This window comes from Trachinotus anak, unplaced genomic scaffold (genome assembly GCF_046630095.1).
Source record: "Trachinotus anak isolate AG129_WGS33_773 ecotype Australia unplaced genomic scaffold, CSIRO_AGI_Tana_v1 ptg000011l, whole genome shotgun sequence".
NCBI lineage: Eukaryota > Metazoa > Chordata > Actinopteri > Carangiformes > Carangidae > Trachinotus > Trachinotus anak.
Window position 1 is genome coordinate 10,027,126 of NW_027273862.1, and position 16,942 is coordinate 10,044,067.

Here is a 16,942-nt window from a genome sequence, read left to right on the forward strand (position 1 = left end):
GCTTTGCCAAATCCTCCGTCAGGTGCGGCCCCCTGCTGGTGCAAGCACCACTCTGTCATGCACTGGAGGGCACATAGGACGCTAAACAAATGAGCATAGAGCGCTGCATTAATGCATTGCCGGACAGAGGCTCTGCATGATATTGAAATGTAAAAGGAAGCTGCATATGGATCATTTTTACTATTAGCATTTGTGACTTCATCAGGGTTTGCCATTTGGCTGAAGCCTCTGTGAGGTAACCTCTACAAGCTCTGCAGTCTGGAGGAGTTGTGGATTTAACTCTTTCCATTCCTAAAACAATGTCTCATTGAATCATTGTTGAAGCTCCTCCAGAAGGCAAAGTGGTAAATACACCCACTCAACACTGATCAGACGAATATTTCACAGTGCTATTCTGACATCTCACACTCTCAGTAAATACATTCCTGTTGCCAGATTTTGTTAAATAGAAACCCCACCATCTGCCTTACAAATAGAATTGGTGAGTATCATAGTGAAGGAAGTTTTGAATCTAACCACAACCCAAATTATTCCATAATGTCTGTGCTGATAAGTGTTTTCTTCCCCAATGTTCAGATAAGACAAAGACAAAATGACAACTCCATGCACACTGCTTGTTACTGAGTGATGAGCAATCACCACTTCTTGTTTGAATTTATGTTGATAGTGCAAAACATGTCATTATTGTTCCAATTTGTACACAGTTTCCTGAATATGCCTTCTAATTAAATGTGAAGACTGAAGTGGCCATTATAAGTTAACATTAATATTAATTCATACAATATTAATTCATACAATAGAATCATTCAATTTGTGCAATACAAAAATTGGCTGTTGGCAATAGGTAAGGCAGAGGAGCAGTAATGTGTATAAATACAATAAAAGACACAGAAATTTCTTCTTTTCAAAATTGGATACAAAGGTTCATACAAACGACAGGTAAAAATGAGCTAGAAATCAACAGGCACAATCTTTCTTTCTTCATTGGCAACTGATTGTTCTTCATTTGCCCAGAGCTTTGTCCAGGTTGGTCTTGATAGCATCCAGGAAGTCTGATGTGTTGACATAATGTTCATTCAGCTTGCAGCTGAAAGACCACAGAGCAGAAGGTTATATTTGTGATAAATATAAATGTGCTTTATGCCAGAACATCATAATCAGTTTCCCAAAACCCAAACACATACAACACACACTTTGCAAGAGTGAGGGATCTGAACATGTAAACTCACTTGGCCAAGCCATGGATGCAGCCTGCAAGGTCCTTGGTCATCACACCATTCTCCACAGTTTCCACGCAGACTTTTTCTAACGTCTGGGAGAACCTGGAGAGTGACGATGCAGAACAACAAATCAGTTTGCTGTAATATTACGCAGCTATAGTTTGTCACGTCAAATGATACTGATTAATCAGATAACACACTTCATCAAATCAGGATTTCCATCCAGTTTGCCTCTGTGCTCCAGTCCCCTGGTCCAAGCAAAGATACTGGCAATGGGGTTGGTACTGGTTGGTTTTCCCTATAAAGCAAAGACACAGATAATGTCAGTAACTGAGAATTCAATATGTGTTGTGGTTGCTTTGTATTCAGATAGATGGAGACATTAGTGTCTCTGCCTCCTCTGCCATGGACTGAGTTTTCTGTGTGAAACAGGCGTGTGGTGTGTCTAAGACACTTGCAGCATAACCTGACATTCACTGTTGATGACATGAAACACTGGGACAAAGGTTCTGCTTTCAAACTCCATTATAGCTCTACTGAAAATATCACAAAATAACAACAAAATAACATAATGTTAAATACAGTAGTACAAGAATTTCTACTTTGAACCACTTGTAAACTGCAATTTTGTATAATTTGGTTGTGAACAATGGTCATGTTGTCAAAACCTTAACATAGTTTTACTCATTGAGAGACTATATCTGGCTGAGTTTATCCTCCAGTGGTAAGGATAGTTTAGAAAACATGAAACAAACAAAATACATAATTAAACACTCCATCCTGCTTGTTTTTACTTTTTTATCTCTTTTTCTGCTTTTAAACCTATTTTTCTGAGCTGTGCAGTAGGAACTGTGCAGTAACTCACACTGGTGTAATTATTTCATTACACTTGTGATTAAATACAGATGAGACTAATACTTTTGTTTAACTTTTTTCCAACTGCACCCAGTGTAACAACTTCAACTAAAGCCCTTGTCTTCAGACTAATTCTAACTTCTAAAACTGACATCAAGTGGTAGCCCTGAATGAATCTACTGGAAAACTGCCTCCAGCCAAAACATGCATCACTTTGCAAGCATTTCCTCACTCCCAAGGTCTAGAAACCAAATCAGTTCCAACAAAGGTAGTAGCACAGGAATGCACACACACAGTATTCTTTAATCCTAAATTAAAAACACTCCAGGCAGTGTGACCTGATGACTCTTACCCTCTGGTGCTCACGGTAGTGCCTGGTGACGGTGCCGTGGGCAGCCTCGGCCTCGATAGTCTTACCGTCAGGACACACCAGAACCGATGTCATGAGGCCCAGAGACCCAAAGCCTGATACAACACACACACAACAAACATGCGGGAAAACAAGAGGGAAATCCACCCATCAAAACAATCCTAAACATACAAAGCGTGAGATGTAGCCCAGACATTCACGCCTACCCATCATCAAGTTAAAGTGCACGTACCCTGAGCCAGAATGTCCGACTGCACATCTCCATCGTAATTCTTGCAGGCCCAAACAAATCCCCCAGAGGACTTCAGAACCTGGGCCACCATGTCATCAATGAGACGGTGCTCATACCAGATCTTCAGCTTGTCAAACTCCGGCTTGTACTTCCTGAAGGAGACAGAATAGAGAAACACTTTATAGGGGTATTTACAGTCAGTGGCCTGGTGGCTGATTATTAGCCAAATGTACCAAAACTGGGGACAGTACACGGTTTGTTTGTCTGGCTTTGCCACACAAAACTGTGACAAGCCTGCTGAAGACAGGTGTTCGGAAGCCATGTGATAAAGCAATAAAGCGCATCAGATCTAAATGCTTGTTTGTTGAGCGTCTTACTTCTCATAGATTTCCTCGAAGATGTCTTTGAAGCGCCCATCGTACGCCTTGAGGATGGTGTTTTTGGTGCTCATGTACAGAGGCCACTTCTTCTGGATGGCATACTGGAAGCAGCTGTGAGCAAATCCACTGATGGACTGTGAAAAGAAAATATGAAAGCCCAAAAAGAAAACACTTCGGAAAATATTCATTCAAGTTAAAAACCAGAAAAAGACCCCCCTATACATCTATTTTTAGCAAACTATCTTTAGCTGTCTATAAATATTGCCGTCATTTTTTTTGTATCATCTCAGGTAAATAAATATATAAACAAACTCATTCTTACCTCATCAGTGTTGTACATTCCCATCCCACAGCCCCCAGCGGGAAAGTCATACACCTCCCACTCCTTGTGCTTGCTTCCATCAGCTGGGGAAAACACAATCTTGAACTTGCCAGGCTGGTCAATGACAAAGTCTGTGGCCCTGTACTGTGAAATTCAAAAATCAAACCCAGTATGTGAGATTAATAATAAGAATAATAAACTTTGTAGCACCTTTCATACAAGACATGCAATGCAAAGTGCCTCACAACAAATAAATTACAATCACCAACTGCATCACATGAAAAGACATAAAATGAACATAAAAATATGGAATAATACTAAAATGATGACAGAAAAAAATGAAATGAATAAAGAATTAAACTAAGTTAAAATGCGTTGCATAGAATGCATAAAATAAGTAAGACATCAATACATTTGAAAGAGGAGCTTTTATGCTGAGAGGTGCAGAAATGGGACCAAAGTGCAAAATGTCAGAGTGGAAAATATCAGAACTAGCTAAGGTGAAGAGATAAGTTTCCAGCTTTCTTTTAAAAACACTCAGTGAGCTGGCTTCTCTGATATCTACAGGTCGTGTGTTCCATAGTTTTGGGCCATAATTGACAAAGGCTGCATTCCCAATTTTCCTACGGCTGTTGCTAAGAACCTTCATTATATTTTGTTGTGGTTTTTTTTTTTTTTTTTTTTTTTTTTACCTGATCGCCAAAAGCATGTCTGCCGATCGTTATAGGTTGTGTCCAACCAGGAACAAGACGGGGAATGTTTTTACAAAGGATTGGCTCACGGAAAACTGTGCCGCCCAAGATGTTCCTGATGGTTCCATTAGGACTCTTCCACATCTTCTTTAGCTTAAACTCTGAAAAAAAAAAAGATATTATAAGCTTTTGCCCATTGTAGATGTACATGTGTTGTTATTAGAGATGTACATGTGTTGTTATCACTTACATACTAACTAACATTGCTACTGATTGAAAATGAAATGTGCTGCAATGCTGCCAAACTTTTTACAAGGTTAGAAACGGGCTGATTTGCTGTACACAGAAAGTTAGCATATAACTGAGAACAAGTCAAACTTACCCTCAACCCTGGCCTCATCAGGGGTGATGGTGGCACACTTGACAGCCACATTGTATTTCTGAGTTGCCAGAGCAGAGTCAATGGTGACCTGGTCATCAGTCTGGTCTCGGTAGGGCAGACCCAGGTCAAAGTACTTCAGCTCAACATCAACATTGGGCAGGATGAGCTGTAGAAGAACGAGATGCTGACGTGTTATTTGTCTATGGACAACACTGCATGGTGACCACAAAGGCACAGCCACACATGTAATGTTTTAACACTACACAATCACAGATTCGAAGAAATTATTCTGTTCTGCAATTTCCTCATGAGAATCAAAATTCTTTACAAAGCTGATGCTAAAAAAGTTTCTGAACCGGGACTCATGAAATTTAGCGCATTGTATCAACTTAATCGATTTGTGGATCATAACCAATTTTACGACTACAACTAATGATTATTTTCATGATCTAATAATCTTCTCATTATTTTCTTGATTCATCAATTACTAGTTTTGGCTATAAAATATCATTAAAAAAAGCCCAAAAGTGTCCAGGGGAACATCATCAAATTGCCTAGTTTTGTCCTATCAGATTAGTGTTTTATAAGACCGGGAAAACCAAAAATACTCACGTTTTTTAAACTGAAACCAACAAATTTTTGGCATTTTTGTTTTAAAAAATGACATTAACGATTGATTGATTATCGTAATTGCTGCTGATTAGTTTTCTGTCAATCAGCTAATTAATTAATCGACTAACTCTTTCAGCTGTAACCAATTTTGACTCCGGATCCAAGAAGCATCTTCAAATTGCTCATAATTAAAGGCTACCAATTACCACTATGGACAATTCATGTAAATCATCAACTGGCCTGAATAATCTACCTTCTCTTTGATGAACTCCCATATGATGCGAGTCATCTCATCTCCGTCCATCTCCACCACCGGCTGGTCCACCTTGATGCGCTTTGTTGCATCTGAAAAATGCACAGTTCCATTAACTTTCATACTTGACAGTGTTTACAGTGGCACGAGGTTCATGACACTGGAAATGTGTGGGAGAAGTCGAGGCTGCTGTTCTGCAGCTTATAAATTCATTTAGCTGGATGCTAAGTTTCAGTCATATTCATGTTTTCATGGCTTTAGACTGAATTCACTGCCTTGCGTTATAATTTTCTGAATTCATTTTGTCTGATTACTGTGTGCGACTGGCCCTGCAATTTGGCCAGGAGTATCTAAACACATCCCTGTGACTCATGGCCTGGAAAAAGCATCAACAACTGAAGAGTATGTCTAAAATCACACAAGAACAAGCTGTTGACACACAATACTGCAGTTTGTCTTGTGTCCCTTTAACTGTTTAGATGGGCAGGGTTCACTTTCTGACCTTGGGATTATATGACAGCTCTGATAGCAGTCATTATCTATCAAGCCCTCTTTTATACAACATGTGGACTCAGATGCCAGGACAAGCTGGCACCAGTTATTGTTACAGACTTTACAAGATCACTTTATGTTTGTACAACATACAATATTTTACTCCTATCTGCTGTAGGCTGCATACATCAATGCTTTCACTTTCACCTGTCAGGTTTATACAACTTGTTCTTTAGTTTCACATGTTTTATTGAATCCTTTCTTTTTTTTTTTTTTTTTAAATTGTTTTAGGTTTTCTGTTCTGTTACTATTTCCAGGATGTATGTGTGTGTATATCCCAGTTTAAGCGGGATTCAGCGATGGCTGGTCTCCAGTTAGAAACATCGACGTCCAGCCGGTTTCCGCTGTCACATACACATGAGTGAGCACAAACCCGCCCACTCACTCCAAGTCTAAGTCCAAACTGTTCATTACAAAAGCGGGCGACCACATTAACGATGCGGACATCGCTGAAAGTGCGCGGAGCGGTACATTTTGAGTCATGCTGCTGTGGTTTTTAGTCGACGGCTGACTTACAGGTCCTCTGCTGCAGTCTGTGGTGGCAGACGGCGGCCGGTGAGAGCGCTGCGGGGGTTTGCGACAGCGCAGCAGCTGCACTTCTCGACACGGTCGCCAGAGCCTTCAGGTAACTCGCCATGTTTACTAGGGGTCGATGTCGGTCACTGACTGGGTCACCGGGACTGTATCCTCTTATGAATGGACGAGTGAAGTGATGACGCCGCACTTAGGCGCTATTGAACCCCGCCCACGTCAGCTTCGAAGCCCAGCAGGCTTCGCTCTGATTGGCCAGCGAAGTCGACCGCGAACCAATCGGAACGAAGCGTGCTCGTCCAGCAGCCTGCGGGCCCACGGTGAGTTCAGGTTCACTTCAACCCTCCGTCTTCTTCGCTTTTTCCCGTCGCTAGCACTGTGAGCTGTGCAGCCCACTGTAACCCTCTCAGATATAGTTTCTAAACATTCCTCTGCATGTTGAGGATTCCCCTACACGCATTAAATTATCTGCCTTGAATAACTTGTGTCTGATATGGTTAAATTTTCTCCAAAAAAAGTTGAATTCGATAAAGACAAATATAACTAGAGAAACTTAATTACTCCCCGTAAATGCAGGATCCATAAACAGACGAATATTTTTCACTTTAAAAGACTGCAAGACACAAGATCGGAGTAAGACAAACTTTAATGATTCCCACAAGGAAATTGCAATTGTTATAATTGCTCAACGAAAGACAGTAAAAACTACTAAAAAATAGTAATAATAAATACACAATAAGCGATTGTAAAAATGTACAAATGCAAATATGATGTGAGAGGTAGATTCACAATATAGGCAAAAGGGCAACAATGGGAACGTGCAAAGTAAATTCACATTAATTTAACAGCAAATTCACTTTAATGTGAAAAGGTGAACAGAATGAAAGGTATCTTGTGGGTCAACAGTACATTCAATTTATCAGTATGGTAAAGATCAGAGTACTGATGGAGATGTGCATAAAGAGGAAGAATTGCATAAGTGGATAACCACAGCAAGGAAGGACCTCCTGTGGTGTTCACCTGAACACTTCATCATTCTGAGACTGAACATGTGCCTCTGGCTAAGCACAGCACGGTGTGGAGGGTGGGAGACGCTGTCCACGATGGAGAGGAGTTTCAACAACACCCTCATCTCCACGACCACATGCGGATAGCTCCTATTCCTCACTGAAAAGTCTATTCTCAGTGTATGTGCACTGGAGCTTTCAAATTTCGACTTCACACTTGTTTTGGTCCATGACTGGTTTCCAGATCATACTTGCACCTACATGTGTTAAATTGATTTTTGAGGGGATCACAGAGAACTTTTCTCTCTTCAGCATATGAACATGAACACTTATAGCCTCAAACTTGTAGTATACTGTACATCATTCTGCACAGTGAAGGTCAAACATCCAAGCAGAGTAATAATCAGAAAAAATAAAATAATTTTGAGTGGAGGGGTCTTTGAAACTGATTTAAATTTAGATTTTTTTAACTGACTATTGAAAAACATAAAAATAAATGCTGTTGAGCTTTTACTCACAATACTTTTCTATTTGACATCCCTATATGTGACATTTTGTTCTTTATATGAAATGGAAAAAGGTGCTACTAATAGGGGTCTGTGATGTAATGTGTTGGTGATCTGCAATTAGAAAACACAAGGAGAGCTGATATCAGCCAAAGCTGCCCAATCTTTTTGCCCAAAAAGTTTTTTAAATCTTAATTATACAACCTGTTTTTGTGTTTAAATAGTTATGTGAGCCTAGATCACAATACACATATTGCCAGGAAATGCCAGAAATGCTGAAAATGCAAATCATAATCTGGCAATGTTAAGAAATTCTTCACAAAGGTCAAAACTTATGACTTTCCACCAAATTTTATTGAAATCTGGTGATGGGTCTTACAGGTAACAGACAAGTAAACAAATGAGGACTGAAAACATAACTTTTTGGTGAAAGAAAAGCTGTAATAATTGGTCACCTTCCAGTATCTATTAATGTAAAACTTCATTCAGAATCTAATCAATAAGTAACAACAGGATGGCACAGCAACAAATTAAAACAGTAAACTTTCAACTAGGTAGGAGACGATTTCTTAAGGCACTTTGTATGAGACACACTAGGACATGAGCAGACAGAGCTCTTATAATCTGTAACAACATAAATAATTGCACGTAAATGCACAATGCACATAAATTATGGTAATAATAAACAAACACAGTGTAAAACAAATAAAACTAACACTCAGAAACAAACAACATATCTTTGGCCTCTATCAGTGTGCCACAACCTTCACTGTAATTGTTGGATATCAAGATGGAAATCCACGACAGGTAATCCTGGTCCTTAACAGATAGATCTAACCATACCTATTTTATGTTGTACTTCAATAAAACTATATATAGTATAGTAGTATAATAAAATAAGTATGAGTGGTGTTTCTTTTCAAATACAGCCTGTTAACAACAAAACAACAGACATTCACCAGTTTCTCAGACGCTGGGTAAGCAGTCAAAAATAGGAAAATTCCTTGAACAAGCCCTTTAAAAAAAGGGGTTTGCTGAAAATATAACAAGATGTGTGGTAGTTTCCAGATGCACATTCACGCTAAAGAGTTCCTGAGACCACAGGTTCTAAGTGGTGGCTGTTACAGAGCCTTTCTTCTCAGAGAAGAAGCTCTTAAGCAACATGACTTGACCGATGCCGATGACAAACAGCAGGACGGCTTCTCCAATGGACCAGTAGGTGACGCGCTCGAGGAGGTGCTCTGCTTTCGCTCGGTCATGTGCCTCTCTCAGCCTGTACCACGTCTGTGAGTCAACCACCACCTTCAGGATCTCATGAATGGCGACGCAAGATGACTCCAGCTGAAAGCCGCAAGATCAACACAGATCAATCAAGAGCACAAAAATGACCTGGGGCAAAGCACACAGCTGATGTTGGGTTACACGTATGCAAACACTGACTTAAATTCTCCAAACCGCTCCTGAACAGATCCAGTTCAACTTCCTATGCTTTTCCTGAGTCGAGGGACTTTAAGTGGCCAAAATTTAACTTAAAACTATACTATCTTGTATACAGTATAGCACGCTATCATAAACTTGGAAACTGTGAATGTGGGCTGAATCTGATGTTTTACTCTGTTGTTATAAGATCTACAAATGTTAAAACTGCAGTATTTATGGAAATTACTGACATTTCTTACTCGACTTTATATTAAATTGAAATGGACTGACCCTCCAAAAGCACATATGTGTTCACACATCCAACTGTTTCAGGCATAGTATGGTAAGGAGAGCATATTTAAAGACTTGCAAAAAAGATTCAGCCTTTCTTAGCATTCCCACGCCATGGTGAAACTTGTTTCAAAGCAATTCTGGCTCCACCTAGTGGACTTTATATACTTTATAACTGTCCCACCTCTGAAACTGAAACAGCAACAGTTTTGCTGCACTTTATCACCTCAGCATTTGATTAGTTTGCCTAATTTAATAAACCCAACACTATAAGCAAATATTGTTTTTTTTATTGTGTCTTGAATTTGAAAATATATATTGTGGTGGTCTTATTTTATGTTTTATTTACCTGCCCACAATGTTGTATTTGCTAGTGTTTAAAAATGAGACAAAATGACAACAAATCCCAAACATGAAGGCAAACATTTGCATTTTTCTTAACAAATAAAGTGAGCACATTTGATCTTTTCCCTTGACGGTTTCCACTGAAGCAGACACGGTTTTAACACCTTGTTCCTTAAAAGTAACTGTAAACCAGGTTCTTTGGGCTCACCTGGGTCAGTGCTGTGCTCCTCGTCATGCTTGCCATCAGAGGTTCCTCGTCTCCATGGCGGAACTCCAGATAGACCGTTTTGTGGGTAAAAGACGAGAATTCATTGCTGAAGCAGACCTGGTAGACTCCCTTCATCGCTGTGGTGTGAGAGAAGCTGTCATACTGCTTCTTCTTCTCATTATACAGGACGTTGTTCTGAGGATCGGTGACAAAGCAGTCCACATCATAGTTGCCTCCTGCAATAACCTAAAAGAAGAGAGAACACAAAGCACACGTAGATGACTGGACATATGCATACCAAGATGGCTGTGACATATGTTTTGTAGTAACATATTGGACTGTGCACTGCCGCACTGACTGAAACTGGCTGTGCAACAGACATAGAAACCAGGTAACACTGGGAAAGAAAACGTGTTAAAAAAAACATATTTTTCCAATTTAATCGTGGCATTAAACTTGAGGTAAAGGAACTAATGTAATTTGGATAGTTAAATAGGGACCTAATTGAAAAGAGATACATTTTTAAGTATGTAATGAACTACAACTGTGCATGTTTTTCCTTTCTAAGAACAAGGAATATGAACCACTGCAATGACAAATTAATATCCAAACAAAAACCTTCTCGGCGCGTCCTGCAGACACAGTGAGGGACTTACTTGGAAGTCTATGTCGAACTTCACATCTTTCTCTAGTTCCTCGTAGAAACATTGTTTGTCGTTGTCAGGGAGCTCAAATGTGAGCTCAGTCCCAAACACTACAGACACATACAGCAGCAAAGAGCCCAGCCCCAGGTACAGCATGGTGAAAAGGAAAAGAAAGTACAGAAAGATGCAAGATCCTCTCCCCTGCACCACTGATGACAGCGGCTGTGTAGTTCTGACGTGGCATGAGCACAAAACACTTCCGGTGCAGGTTTGTTTACTTTTAGGTAAAATATTAGCCCGCTGTTATTCAACGTAGAAATTTGTCAGACAAGACCCAGTTTGACATCTTAACGTAAGACAAACCAACTAAACAAGTTAAACCCAAGCGATATATCCCTGCGATGCATCTAAACCACACATAATATGGCAGCACCAACAGACCTGCGATTTGCTTTTCAAAGTAAATGCACAATGTGAAAAGTATAAAAGTTTCTCAGACATAAAACAAGTTAAAATAAAACATAAAAATGATTTGTCTGAATCCAAAAGTCATTTGCAGAAGAAGTGGAAGAAGTATTCAGATAATTTAAAGTGGCCACATAATCACAAATGTCCTGTATTCATATATTTAAGTAAAAATACAGAAGTGTCAGCGACAAAATGGGCTTTAAGCATCAAAAATACTTACTGTGCAGTAAGTCAGCGTTATATTATTATATTATTGGGCATTTGTTATTGATGCACTGATCCCGTATAACGTGGGAATACGAAAGTTAAGTAAAAAGTAAAAAGAGTAATTTTCCACTACTGTTTTTGCACATTCAGTTTCCTTGTATAACAAAATCAGAAGAATAATTATAATATTATTCCCTGATTTGGGTTTGAGAAATAAAAGACATCCTTAATCCACTGAAGATGCAGTGTGTGTTGGGCCCACTCAAAAATTAAATAAATAAATAATATGATTATTAAACAAACAGATTTTTTTTTGTTTGTTTTGGTTTTATTTTGGATACACGACCGGGGGCGTAAGTGGTTTGTTATATGTTATTTCTGCTGATTTGGCTGGAGGGCATTATGCCAAAATTGAGACTCTGATCTGCAACATTAAATTGACACAGATGAGCTGAGATGAGATGAGCTGCATTGATGGGTGCAGACTGCTCTGCTCTCCTCGGACCTGTAATAGATTATCAGACCTGTGTGAGAGAGTCTGACATTGACTCAGGACACCAAATTATATTTTCATTGTAAAAAAAAAAAAAAAAAAAAAAAAAAAAAGAAGGAATTAAACATCAGTAGAGCAGATAATGTACGATTTAGTTGCTATGACAACAAAAGGTAAAACATTTAACGGGAGTTTTATTATGAAATTCCCACTTGGTGCGTACCACGCCCCCACTTCCGCTCAGGGAGTTGTCACACAAAATATCAAGGAAATACACCTCTTTGGTGCAGATTTTGACATTATTTAGCTGTTATCCAGTGAAGCACGCATTGACAGGGTAAACCGATCTCTTAAACTCGACCTTTGCACAGTCAGGCTTGTGCTAATTGAAGTTGGCTAATTGAAGTTTGCCAATAATAATAATAATAACCAGCCTGAAACATGCAAAACTACGCAGAGGCAATCAAGGGCTATGTAGAGACGCATGCCACCGCTCTCACGTTTGCCTTTGCTGCAGGTAAGTCGATTCTTTAACAGAATATTGTGTGAAGTGTTTCGTTTATTTTACACGTCTTTGTCGATGACAGTGCAAGAGAAATTCATTCTTGTGACTGAGAATGTAGAGATAAGCAACCCACCATCCAGACAGAAACTGTGTCAGAGAAGTGTAAAATCTGCTCCAAAGACATTCATTTTTGTTGTTGCTTATGTTTGTGAATGTGTGGAAGTGGAAGAGCTAGGCTATGTAAATCCGGAGTCGTTAGGTAAATAGGTATAGTAATGATAGAAGCGCCTGAAGAAAACTGCAGAGGGAAAGAGCAGATATTCACAGCGAGGCAGTGCTAATGATAATATAATATATTTTTAACAGTATTCACACAAACCAGTCAAACCAGTTAAACCTACGCAGTGACATGTTACTGTGATGGATCTACACCATATCTACACCCTAATTTTACACAATGTCAGCCCCCAAGCACCAACGGTCCTGCAGTTTGCTTTCCCAAATAAATGCACAATATTTCAGGGTTGGTCAGAAATGGAGTCAAGCAAGTCAAAATAAAGCAAAACAAAACACATAAATCGACTAAACTCAAAAGTCCATTTATGTGTCAAATATTTTTTTCAGTGGTGGAAGAAGTATTCATAATGTTAAATAGAAGTACAGAGGTATAAGCAACAAAATGCTCTTAAAGTAATGATACTTAAAATGTTATTTGTTTTCTTTTAGGTGCAGGCTTGCTGGCTTTTCGTAGGTGGATGGCTGGTGGAGTGTGCTGGAGCAAGGTCAGGCTGGATGGGAAAACAGTTCTGATCACAGGAGCCAACACTGGCATTGGGAAAGAGACGGCCCTGGATATGGCCCAGCGAGGTGAGACCCTCATCACTGTTTATTCACTTCCTGTGAGTGCTGTTTGATGTTGTTTTTGTGCAGCATTAACTATTATTAACTATAGAGCACCACTGAATTTACCTTAATTGACTGCTATCATGGGTACTGCTTCAGCACTTCTTCCACTGTTACTGTTTAAATCCTAAATACATTGATACTGTTTTTATTTCTGTCAAGGGGCCAGAGTGATCCTAGCCTGCAGGGACATGACCAGAGCCCGCATTGCAGCTGATGAAATCAGACAGAAGAGTGGGAACGGCAACGTGGTGGTGAAGAAACTAGACCTCTCCTCGCTGCAGTCAGTTCGAGACCTAGCCAAAGACGTCGAGCAGAATGAGGAACGCTTGGACATCCTCATCAACAATGCAGGTATTTTTCACTTGTCCCTGCAGGAACAACATCTATGTAATTATAAACAACATACAGAGATCCATAGGGAGGGCAGTGTATGTGAGTATAATCAATATTCAGTTGAATAAAAAGGCCGCTCACATGCTCCATATGGTGACGATCAGCTCTTAATGGAAGAAAATGTGTTTGGGACACAGTTAAAATGTCGGCAAACTTATGTGGCCGACTTTAATCTGGCTGTATTTATTGGCCTCATCTTTTCCCAACATTTATTGGGCCAAAAATCAATACATTTTGAACTGATGGTGGAGCTAGGGGTTAGTCATTAGTTTATTTTGTTCCATGTAAGTGTTTTTGTGTATTTTTTTGTAGGTATTATGATGTGTCCTAAGTGGAAGACCGATGATGGCTTTGAAATGCAGTTTGGTGTCAACCACCTGGGACATTTTCTTCTCACCAACTGTCTCCTCGACCTGCTGAAGAAGTCAGCTCCAAGCCGCATTGTCATCGTCTCCAGCCTGGCACATGAGAAAGGTAAAGTCAGTGCTCTGTCATTTAAGTGCATCAAAGCAATTTCAGTCAACACACCTGTGATTCTGTGACAGATAACACTTACATGATTGTTTCTGGGATTCGAAATGTAATCCCTAAAATGGATTGTTTCTTCCAGGTCATATTCACTTTGATGACATCAACCTGGATAAAGACTACAAACGTGAGAAGAGCTACCGCCAAAGCAAGCTGGCCAATGTGCTCTTCTGCAGAGAGCTGGCTGCAAGACTGGAAGGTAGTGTATAATGCATACTGCCTCCCAGCATAGGTTAAAAAAAGAAAGGAAGAAAGATATATAATGTTATGTCAATATAAAGCAAATATACTACACGGGTAAGGGAGGAATAACACTCCACATTGTCTGACTTTAAAGTTTCGTGTATTGTATCTCCTGCTTGATCTGATGGATCCCTCTCATTAGGTACTGGTGTGACAGTGTACAGCCTTCACCCTGGGGTCATCCGCACAGAGTTAGGCCGCCACTTGTTCCCTTCTTTATCTTTGTGGAAAAGGATCATAGCCATGCCATTTATGATGCTGATCAAAAGTCCCTGGGAAGGAGCCCAGACCACCATCTACTGCGCTGTGGATGAGAGCCTGGCAAATGTCAGCGGCCTCTACTACAGGCAAGTACTTCTGCAATAAAACTCCCCTTACTGTACAGATAAATTGAATTAGTTGGGCTTTCCATGTAAAGGTATATCTACATTTTAATGACAACTACTCCATTCTACTCGTTCAAAAAAAAAACCTTTAAATTAAACTTTGATATCATTTTACATTACTGCACCATTCTCTCACCACAACAATTTATTAAACAAATAAACATAATTAAGCCTGAGATAAACAAGAATCTAATGAATGTCACGTATCCACTCTTTTGTCTCCAGTGTACAATGAAAAAATGTTTTATGGCTAAGTAATGTTTTTTTTACACAAGCTTTGCTGATCTATTAGTAATTACTCTGCAACAGATGAGATTATGACCACACTGTATCACACTTTTGGTGATCTTGTCCTCCTCTTTTATTTCTTCCACCGTACAGTGACTGTGCCCCCAAAACACCGGCACCGCAGGCCCTGGATGATGCCGCAGCCAGGAAGCTGTGGGACCTCAGTGCCTCCATGGTTGGTCTGGCTTAAACACATTAGCCCACCCTACTTTCACCTGCTATTAATCCTGCTGGAGTCAGTGGCCATGTTTACATGGGTGGATAAGTTACAGAAATTAATTTCATATTCATAAGAGAATAATCAAGATATTATTTTTGTACCTGTTCAAATCTTTTACAGCTGAAAGATTTGATGATGAGTACAAAAGTTTGCATTATTTAATCATAGTCAGTTGATTGAGTAACAAAAGTATGTGCATTGATTTATCTTTATATTACAGTATGTATATTATGCATACACACTAATTTGTGCTTTATTGTGTATCTACAGTATGCTATATATCCTAAGCAAAACAAGGTTATACTTGCTTATAAATAATCTATCATCTTGGATGATTGTTATTTTATTATTATTTTAATAAGCTATTTTTGTTACACATTTAGCTTCTAACATGTTTTGATTTGGAATAGCTAAACTGCTTGTGGGCCAAACAGGTTCTCACTTTTTCCATCATATGATTGGTGCTGCAAATTCCAAGAGACTTGTAAAGGCTTCAAACAGCTGTATTTATTACCAACAGTACAGTTTCTGTATTAACCTCACTGCAGAAACACAGTCATAAAAACATGTAAAGCAATACTATAGTTTCCTTAAATCTACAAGGAGGACGAGAGCCTATGTGTGTCGTCCAGGTTGAAGAAGACTTTGCTGAAGTTGTCCTGAGGTGTTAGGTAAAGGCCAGTAAGTGACCTTTAGTGTGGTGAGAAGATTGTTACACTTAAGAGGAGAAGATCCTCCGCCAGCAGTAGAGAGGGAGTGGATGCCTCGGGGCCAGAGAGCAGTTAGGAAACACCCAGTAGATCCAGTAGACTTGTCATGTTACTGAGTGCTCTCCTTTGTGTGCGTGTGTGTGCGTGTGTTTTTATACACGGTGGATGCTGCTTGTTGTAGTTTGATGAGGTAGTTCTGGTGTTTTGTTACTTTTTGGGTGAGAATTAAATTATGTGCCTGTGTTGACAAAGTGTGGGAAAAGGAGGCAAAAACAATGTAACACTTTTGGCAATAAATGTCTGATTAAAAGTGATTCTGTTTCTTTTCTCTTCATTATTATTATTATTATTCTTAGATACACAGTATGTTTGTGGAAGATGAACGGTTGCACATGAGGAAAAATATCAGTCAATTGTTGTTAAGAGTAATTTCATTACTTGCAGAAACAAATAGAGGATCCAGGCTTTTGTGACCAGGCTATCAGCACAATATAAAATGATGTGTTGAAAAGGTTGAAGGTTGCTTTGTGAGCAGTGCCAGGGCTCCTTATCGGAAGCTCTGTCATTTAAAAGAGTTTTCCTAGAGCTCTTTTAAATGAAGCCGGATGAAAATGTAAATGGGAATTAGCTGAATTAGCTCAGGCTTTTGAAAGAACAGTGCCCCACAGCTGTTATATGTACCACTTGTTTAAATAATGCCATGAGGTTTTTCCCTATGATGTTTCTGATCTTTCTTTTTGTATCAACATGCGTATTCATGAATAGTATGTTAAG

The 16,942-nt window shown here is 39.4% G+C and overlaps 3 protein-coding genes across 3 annotated transcripts; 1 reads left to right on the top strand and 2 right to left on the bottom strand.

The window, feature by feature from the left end:
• Nucleotides 1-614: 614 nt before the first annotated feature.
• On the bottom strand, nt 615-6,590 carry LOC139628448 (isocitrate dehydrogenase [NADP], mitochondrial). Its single transcript, XM_071490121.1, has 11 exons — nt 6,387-6,590; nt 5,319-5,410; nt 4,454-4,619; nt 4,072-4,232; nt 3,380-3,523; nt 3,055-3,191; nt 2,678-2,829; nt 2,428-2,540; nt 1,421-1,518; nt 1,230-1,322; nt 615-1,087 (listed from the first exon to the last, which is right to left on the bottom strand). Exons 1-11 carry the CDS (start codon nt 6,505-6,507, stop codon nt 1,003-1,005), a joined length of 1,362 nt encoding a protein of 453 aa, XP_071346222.1. The 5' UTR covers nt 6,508-6,590; the 3' UTR covers nt 615-1,002.
• A 1,656-nt stretch (nt 6,591-8,246) lies between these two features.
• On the bottom strand, nt 8,247-11,249 carry tmed3 (transmembrane p24 trafficking protein 3). Its single transcript, XM_071490123.1, has 3 exons — nt 10,834-11,249; nt 10,178-10,423; nt 8,247-9,255 (listed from the first exon to the last, which is right to left on the bottom strand). The coding sequence occupies exons 1-3, from the start codon at nt 10,975-10,977 to the stop codon at nt 9,022-9,024; spliced, it is 624 nt and encodes a 207-aa protein (XP_071346224.1). The 5' UTR covers nt 10,978-11,249; the 3' UTR covers nt 8,247-9,021.
• A 968-nt stretch (nt 11,250-12,217) lies between these two features.
• LOC139628449 (retinol dehydrogenase 13) lies at nt 12,218-16,482 on the top strand. The gene is made up of 7 exons (XM_071490122.1): nt 12,218-12,506; nt 13,221-13,361; nt 13,560-13,751; nt 14,106-14,267; nt 14,404-14,520; nt 14,707-14,911; nt 15,332-16,482. The coding sequence occupies exons 1-7, from the start codon at nt 12,431-12,433 to the stop codon at nt 15,426-15,428; spliced, it is 990 nt and encodes a 329-aa protein (XP_071346223.1). The 5' UTR covers nt 12,218-12,430; the 3' UTR covers nt 15,429-16,482.
• Nucleotides 16,483-16,942: the final 460 nt, after the last annotated feature.

Bases quoted from the DNA above. Each gene is read 5' to 3' on its own strand.
- LOC139628448 (XM_071490121.1), bottom strand. From the start codon at position 6,507: ATGGCGAGTTACCTGAAGGCTCTGGCGACCGTGTCGAGAAGTGCAGCT. The intron at 4,233-4,453 runs GTAAGTTTGACT...TTTTTTTTTCAG, and splicing joins TGATGAGGCCAGGGTTGAGG to AGTTTAAGCTAAAGAAGATG. The intron at 1,323-1,420 runs GTGTGTTATCTG...GTCACTCTCCAG, and splicing joins GGAAATCCTGATTTGATGAA to GTTCTCCCAGACGTTAGAAA.
- tmed3 (XM_071490123.1), bottom strand. From the start codon at position 10,977: ATGCTGTACCTGGGGCTGGGCTCTTTGCTGCTGTATGTGTCTGTAGTG. The intron at 10,424-10,833 runs GTAAGTCCCTCA...CTCTTCTTTTAG, and splicing joins AGTTCGACATAGACTTCCAA to GTTATTGCAGGAGGCAACTA. The intron at 9,256-10,177 runs GTGAGCCCAAAG...TGCGGCTTTCAG, and splicing joins GGAGCACAGCACTGACCCAG to CTGGAGTCATCTTGCGTCGC.
- LOC139628449 (XM_071490122.1), top strand. From the start codon at position 12,431: ATGCAAAACTACGCAGAGGCAATCAAGGGCTATGTAGAGACGCATGCC. The intron at 13,362-13,559 runs GTGAGACCCTCA...ATTTCTGTCAAG, and splicing joins CCTGGATATGGCCCAGCGAG to GGGCCAGAGTGATCCTAGCC. The intron at 14,912-15,331 runs GCAAGTACTTCT...TCCACCGTACAG, and splicing joins GTCAGCGGCCTCTACTACAG to TGACTGTGCCCCCAAAACAC.